General features: G+C 36.8%; 1 protein-coding gene across 2 annotated transcripts; it reads left to right on the forward strand.

Moving 5' to 3' along the window:
• Positions 1-2,051: 2,051 nt before the first annotated feature.
• On the forward strand, positions 2,052-4,844 carry LOC141817637 (uncharacterized). Of its 2 annotated transcripts, none has more exons than XR_012600845.1 (4): positions 2,052-2,407; positions 2,512-2,576; positions 4,352-4,456; positions 4,536-4,844. XR_012600845.1 is itself a non-coding variant. In XM_074705281.1 (4 exons), exons 1-4 carry the CDS (start codon positions 2,227-2,229, stop codon positions 4,678-4,680), a joined length of 492 nt encoding a protein of 163 aa, XP_074561382.1. In that variant the 5' UTR covers positions 2,052-2,226; the 3' UTR covers positions 4,681-4,844. The 2 variants fall into 2 exon arrangements, 1 of the variants encoding a protein (XP_074561382.1); XM_074705281.1 differs by having other exon boundaries at positions 2,052-2,403.
• Positions 4,845-7,220: the final 2,376 nt, after the last annotated feature.

Below are 7,220 nucleotides of genomic sequence, written 5' to 3' on the forward strand. Positions count from 1 at the left end.
AAATTTAGCTTTCTCTTCAAGAGAGCTAGCTACCGTAGGAGTAGGGGGTTGCTCCGTCCGTATCGCAAGGTCCATGTCCATGCATCCGAGAACTATCTGAATGTTCTCCTTCCAGTCCTTAAAGTTGGAACCATTAAGAACCGGTATTGAATTTAAGTTGGCAATATATTTGCAACATTAACTAAAAAGAGAACAGAAAAACTGTAAATAACATGCACACTACTTTAATTTTTCAATCTAGTTCAAAATAATTAGCAAACTCATCCAAGATATCTAATGCACCATTAATTTCAAGTCTTTGGACAGTAAAATTAACTGCTAGTAATATCCTTGTTGTAATAATCAAACACTAACAATAAAGCACAACAAATAACAAACCCTTCTTTGGATTGATTTGCTATTCTCATGTGAAATCCTTATAATTGTTACGTGTTTACTATCACAGGTAATTTATGTACTCCGGTCAACCATTGACCGTCCTTTGGGTCGATCAAATGATCACATGGAAATACACAATTACAAACATTCTAAATTCAAAATTAAACAAACCAAATTAGAGAGGTCACTTTGGCAACATCATAATTCAACTTATTTAATTTGAATAAAGAACTAAATGCTAATTAAAGAACAAGATTAAAAAAAAATTATTTTCCAATGTAAATAATAAATTTACACCTTAAGTCATACTATAATAATATCTCAATATTAATGGAACACATATAATCCATTTAAAATTTAAATATAAAATAAGTTAATTAAATTATTTTTATCCCCTACTCTTTCACTTTCCTAACGTAGCTTCTTTCGCCCTTTGCTTTGCTACGTCTTCACTCCAGCAAGAGAAAGCCCATTCAAGACCAATCCTCTTTCTGAACTTAAGTGGAAGAAAAACTTGGATAGAATAATTTAATTAAATTATTTTATTTAACTAACTAGATTTAATGGATTATCATGCATGTCTCTTGCAAGTTCTCTGATTTTTTTTTTATAACTTGATTAAAACAAAACACCACGTTTCCTTATCCTAACCTACTAGCGCTGCAGTTCCGCCCACGAGCGCTGCAGTTCGCCCGCCGCCGACTGATTTTTTTTAATTAACTTAATATTAAAAAAAACACCACAATAACTCAGCGCTTGGCGCTGCAGTTCTGCACGCCGTCGGTGCCGCCGGCGCTTGCCTCACTAGGCCGCCGTGATGCTCATATCTTGTCGATTTCTTGCCGGCACCGGCACAGCAGTTCCGACGATGCATCACGGAGTTTCTGCCGTGTTCGTCATCGACCAAAACGGCAGAGAAAACGGGGAAAAATAGAAATGAAATCGAAAATACAGTATGCGATTTAAAATAATGGAATTTCTTAAGAACTGAGACAAACCTGGCTCTGATACCAATTGTTGGTATTTTCCTTAATGTTGAGAAATCTCAACGCATGTATCGTCTATCCAATTCTTAAGAAACAACAAGAAGTAAATTCGGAAACGACCACTACAACAAAAATGACTTTCCGCAGCGCGTCATCCGCAGCGCACATCATAGGCGCGCCGTTAATAGTTGCTTTGACAGCGCGCCCAATAAAATGCGCTGCGGATAATATCATATTTTTATCAACCGCAGCGCGCAACAATAATATGCTGTTAAAAATACTTTTAACAGCGCACATTGTACGCCGTTAAAATTATTTTTGACAGCACATATTGTGCGCCGTTAAAAGTATTTTTAACAGCGTACAATGTGCGCTGTTAAAAATTTATATTGACAGCGTACAATGTGCGTTGTTAAAAATTTATATTTATGAATTAATAAAAATTTTACTTATATTTATAAAAATTTTATTTTCATTTACGTTTTATAAAATTATTTTAATTAAATATTTTATAAATATTTACGTTAATTATATATTTTATAAATAAATAAATAATTCATTATAAATTTTACATAATTATATTTTTATAAATTAATTAATAAATAACATTTAATTAACCCTAACTCTTCCACACCGTCCGCACCGCAGCACCACTATCAGCCTTATTCCGCACCGCAGCACCGCGTAAGAAGCATGAGGCACCGCTCGGCTCAAAAGGTCCGACGAAGAGATCCATGACCTGATCGAGCACGAGAAGCGGCGGCAGTCTCATGGCATCGAGCTAATCGCCTCCAAGAACTTCACTTCCTTCGCCGTTATTGAAGCCCTCGGCAGCGCCCTCACCAACAAGTACTCCGAGGGCATGTCCGGCAACCGCTACTACGGCGGGAACGAGCACATCGACGCGATTGAGAACCTCTGCCGCTCCCGCGCCCTCGCCGCCTATCGACTCGATCCTTCCAAGTGGGGCGTCAACGCCCAGCCCTACTCCGGCAGCCCCGCGAACTTCGCTGCCTACCTCGGCATACTCCAAGCAGACGTAGGTGTGCTTTTCATTTCATATAATGGACTCAAATCTAGTTCGTGATTACTCGATTGATTTCTTCTTCTGTGAGATGAGAAGTTTTTCTTTGGCATTGGAATGCAGGACCAAGGGGCTGATATAGAGATAATTGTCAATTCCTACTGCCAATGGCGATCGGCTTGCTTCTGGTATTTCACTATTTGTGGTTTGATATCTTGTTCTTCTGTTGATGTATTTGATGACTATAGTGTAGTGTAGCTTTATCCCCTTTTTTGCCCTGTGAAGAGTAGGGATTGTTGTGGTGGAACTGGGTGCTACTTATGGTTGATTGCATTCATTGTTACTATCATTATCAGAACATCTGCTTGCTACTTGCTTTAATCTGAGTAATAAACTAGTTTTTAGAAGTCTTTATTCAATTTGCTTCATCATTATATCAAAAAACAGTTATGCGGTAGTAGAAACGCTTCGCTTTCTCAATTTAATGACTCTAGTAGGAAAGCTCTAATCTTATACTTTGAGTCTATAGGTCTGTTCTTCTCTACTTCACCTAAAGTATTGTTCTCGTTGGTTTGAAAGGGGTTCGGCTTCCTCTTTTTGATTGTCATGAGCTTACACTCTTGGGTATTATCATATATGCTCTTGAGACCCTATCTTTTAACAATGAATTTTTATACTGCACTATGGTAGATCGAATTGGGACATGAAAATTTTGACAATAAACTGGTTGTCAATGTTCCTTACCATGTGATTGCAAGCTATGAACGAAGAATAGTTTTCCCCTTGAGTCTTCTTAGCTTCTAATAATGAACACTTACAGAAGCTAGAGCAATACACTTGCTTCTAGTTCAGTAAATTTGCAACAAAGACCCACCAATTTCAAGTTAATTTGTGAAAAAGAAGAACTTCGCAAGGTGGATGTTTAATTGTAACATATCCTAGAGAACATTTGAAGATAACCACCTATGTGAGATGATACATGGTTCTAAACATTATGATAGAGTCAACTCTTCTGATTTTTTCCACTTTTTGAGCAATGCATGTTAGATACTAATTCACACAAAAATATTAAGGTTACTATTATATATATTAAGGTAAGGTCACCGTTTTGATACTTTGGGTAGCTAGTTATGAAACTCTGAACCATCTTAGGGCATTAAAATGCTAAATTTGAATTTGCCTAGTGTTGCTTTGAACATTTCATGTCCTGTCTGAAAATTCTCATGTGTTGTCGAAGTCTTGTCATGTATTTGAATTGAGATTTTGTGTGCAAGATTAGAATTTCTACACCTTGCTTGGGTAGATCCATCTAATAGAGTTGTAATCGCTAACCACAGACAATTCATAGCATGTACCCATATATGACAAAGAAGATACAACAACAAATTATCGCAAAATAAGTTGGGATTAGATCTAGTATATCACTATTGATGCTAAGATATCGATAATACCAATCTCAAGAGAACAGGCCCCTGGTATGTAGAAAATTCTCTAGATAAAAATACTGATTAAGATGGACGATCTTTAAGTTGACACCAATCTTAAGATATCACCAATTGTCATGTTTTAAGTTATCAATAGTTAACCAACATTAAGTGGACATTTTTTTTTCTTCTTTAACTTGGAGAATGTTTATTGGAACATGCAAGCTTTTGACAGATTTAAGCCACATGCTTGTGGAGTTTCATTTGCTAAATTTGACATACACATTTAAAGGAACATACTAAGAAAGTTAAAGGAACTTGAGAAAGAGGCTTATAAATTGGCTGGAATTACTTTCTCCCTCTATAATGCTGCAGATATTGCAAATGTCCTTTATACACATATATAGTGCCTAAGTGTGCCTAAGTGTGCTTTGTGGCATCTGTTGTGTTTTTATGAATTATGTTATTTGTCTTTGCTTTCTACTTCTGCTGTTACAAACTTTTAGTGTTAGAAGATCATCCATGCTTTTCTGCAACAGGTGCTTATTAATTGCAGGAACAACAAGAAACTACTTGGTCAAGTTAGAGCATTTGATCACCACTGCAACATGGTCCTCGAAAATGTTAGGGAGATGTGGACCGAGGTATTGCAACTTTACAAATGCATACAATTCATCATCTCTTTTCATGCATGGCTCCTTATGTTTTTTACCCTGATCACAGATACCCAAGACGGGCAAGGGGAAGAAGAAAGCTCTTCCAGTCAACAAGGATAGATTCATTAGCAAGATGTTCCTTCGCAGAGACTCTGTATTTTCGCAGAGATTCATCAACAAGGATAGATTCATTAGCAAGAAAGCTCTTCTAGTCAACAAGTGTATATGTGCTAAGTATCAGCACATATATACACATAGCCTCATGTATTTTCTGTTTTTCTTTATGTTCAAGATAACAAAGTCTTGTAAGCTTATCAAAACAGATGTGAATGTTATATATAATTGTTGGATTATAAATGTATAATTTTATATGGTATTTGTGTGTGGTATTTATGTTATTAATTATTTGAGTTTTGAGTTTATAATTATGATTTGAATGATTTAATTATTTTATTTTATCCACAGCGCACATTGCGCGCTGCGATTGATCACATCCGCAGCGTACATTGCGCGCTGTGGAAGCTCACATCCGCAGCACGCAATGCACGCCGCGGATGATCACATCCGCGGCGCGCATTGCACGCTGCGGAAGCTCACATCCGCAGCGCGCATTGTGCGCTGCGGATGAGATCATCCGCGGCGTGCATTGCGCGCTGCGGATGCCTAACGACTTTTAACAGCTTGCAACTGTGCAGCGTGCGATGTGCGCTGCGGATAGCATATTTGCGCGCTGCGGAAAGTCATTTTTGTTGTAGTGAAAAACAGGCGCTTGCGAAACAGATTTCTGTCGGCATCGTGGGATCGAACTGGCTTCATTTCTCGAGGTGCGAGTATTTTTCGAATAGGTGGGATAATAATTGAGTTGGTTAAAATGAAATAAAATTATTGAAGTTATTGAAATAGAAAAGGTTCAAATTTTAGTGAAGTTAAGGTTTGTTTTTTTTGTGTAGATTTATCTTCTATGATGGTGGGACTATCAGAGTGACATATTCTACTTAAATGTTGAAGAGTATATTTCTAAGTAGCGCTGCCATGGCGTTATATGGTGGTAGAATGGGTCAAATCCACTACCAGATTATTTAATCTAAGACAAATTACAAGTTAAATAAAATCTTAATGTGAGAGTTAATCTGAACTTGTCCCATGTAAACGGCTCATAGATCACGGATCTAATCGTGTTAATCCATCTAGCTAGATCTATCTTAAAATGAGTTGATAAAATTTTACTTTAATCCATTTAAAAAATGATAAATCCCAGTCAATCTCATGGACTCAATCCCTGGAGGTGGCCGATCTGGTTCCACGGAAGTTTCTCACCGACCACCAGACCACCAGGGTAAATCGGGAATCACATACGGCGGCCAATCTAGATGCCCAATATCCTTTGATTGCGTTCCCCATTTGGAGGAAAATTCCTGCAAATACATCGTAGTTGAGGATCGAATCGCGGGTCCCTGGATCACAACCCGAATGTCCTACCATTGCACTATTGCCCTGGGGACAATTTAATCCATTTAAAAAAATGATAATCCCAGTAGCCAACATCTCAACATCTCTAGGGGTGGTCGGCCCGGTTCCACGGAAGTTTCCCACCAACCACCAGGGTAAATCGGGAAGAACATACGGCGGTCAATCCAGATGCCCAGCATCCTTTGATTGCGTTCCCCATTTGGAGGAAAAATTCCTGCAAATTCGCCGTAGCTGGGGATCGAACCATGGGTCCCTAGATTACAACCCGGATGTCCTACCGTTACACTATTGTCCCGGGGACCAATTTAATCCATTTAAATTATTTGATAGAGTGGGTCAATCAATGAATTTAATTTAAATTAACGACTTACTTATAAAAGAAGAGGAGAAGAATATCGAGCACCGACAATTTAAAACTCCAACGCAACGACCAATAAAAAAATTGGAGCCGAACGGATGGAAAAGGCCCAAAATGCGCATAGTTTTTAACTTAAAAAATTTTAAAAATAAATATAAAAGTTTTGATAATAATATATTAATATCATAGATTATTTAAAATTTAATTTATAATCTATTTAATAAAAATTAGCTTGCAGTGCAGATATTTATTTTAAATAGTAAATTGAAAAGGTGAATAATATTTAGTCATGCTAATAAATTCTAAGCATTTACTAAAGAGTTTGTATTTCAAAACTTAAGACTCTCTGAAGGGCAGATCTCAAAAGCTTGTTAATTTTTTTTCCTTTTCGAACTTATTCAAAAGGTAAGGAAACAGTTTATAATTTTTTTATAGAGTTAAGATAACTCAAGAGAATATAGAATAATTATTAGTCTTTATGATTCTCCTCTTTTAATTTTTAATATCTACCATTTCCTTTACTATTAAGTTGTTTTGTTATTGATGAGTCAAGTTGATTTATCATCAATCGATTATTTTCTCAATCTCAATAATTTTTAATTTGTCAATGATCATCTTACTCGATTAGCTTCTACTATCAATTAACTTTTAAATCATGAAATAATTATCACTCAATCTTATCGAATAAATAATTATCTCTAATCTTTATTGATAAAGTAATAAAAGAAAATCATATATCAATAGTCAAGCAGATGTGGAAATCAATAATCAAGCATAAGTGGAAGTTAATGTTGGCGGTTTTCGTAACCGCTCATCGGCGGTTTCCATAACCACCCACCTCCACCACGTCGCTCTCCACGAAGTACACGTTGTGCACTCCGTGGAGGTCGCTTCCTCTGCCTATTAAAGGGAGAGGAAGGCTCT

This window comes from Curcuma longa, unplaced genomic scaffold, assembly GCF_044706935.1.
Source record: "Curcuma longa cultivar G26 ecotype Majalengka, Jawa Barat unplaced genomic scaffold, ITB_CL_G26_1.1 contig_21350, whole genome shotgun sequence".
NCBI lineage: Eukaryota > Viridiplantae > Streptophyta > Magnoliopsida > Zingiberales > Zingiberaceae > Curcuma > Curcuma longa.

Coding starts and splice junctions, on each gene's coding strand:
- LOC141817637 (XM_074705281.1), top strand. CDS start 2,227: ATGTCCGGCAACCGCTACTACGGCGGGAACGAGCACATCGACGCGATT. Junction 2,577..4,351: donor TGGCGATCGGCTTGCTTCTG/GTATTTCACTAT, acceptor TTTCTGCAACAG/GTGCTTATTAATTGCAGGAA. Junction 4,457..4,535: donor TTAGGGAGATGTGGACCGAG/GTATTGCAACTT, acceptor CCCTGATCACAG/ATACCCAAGACGGGCAAGGG.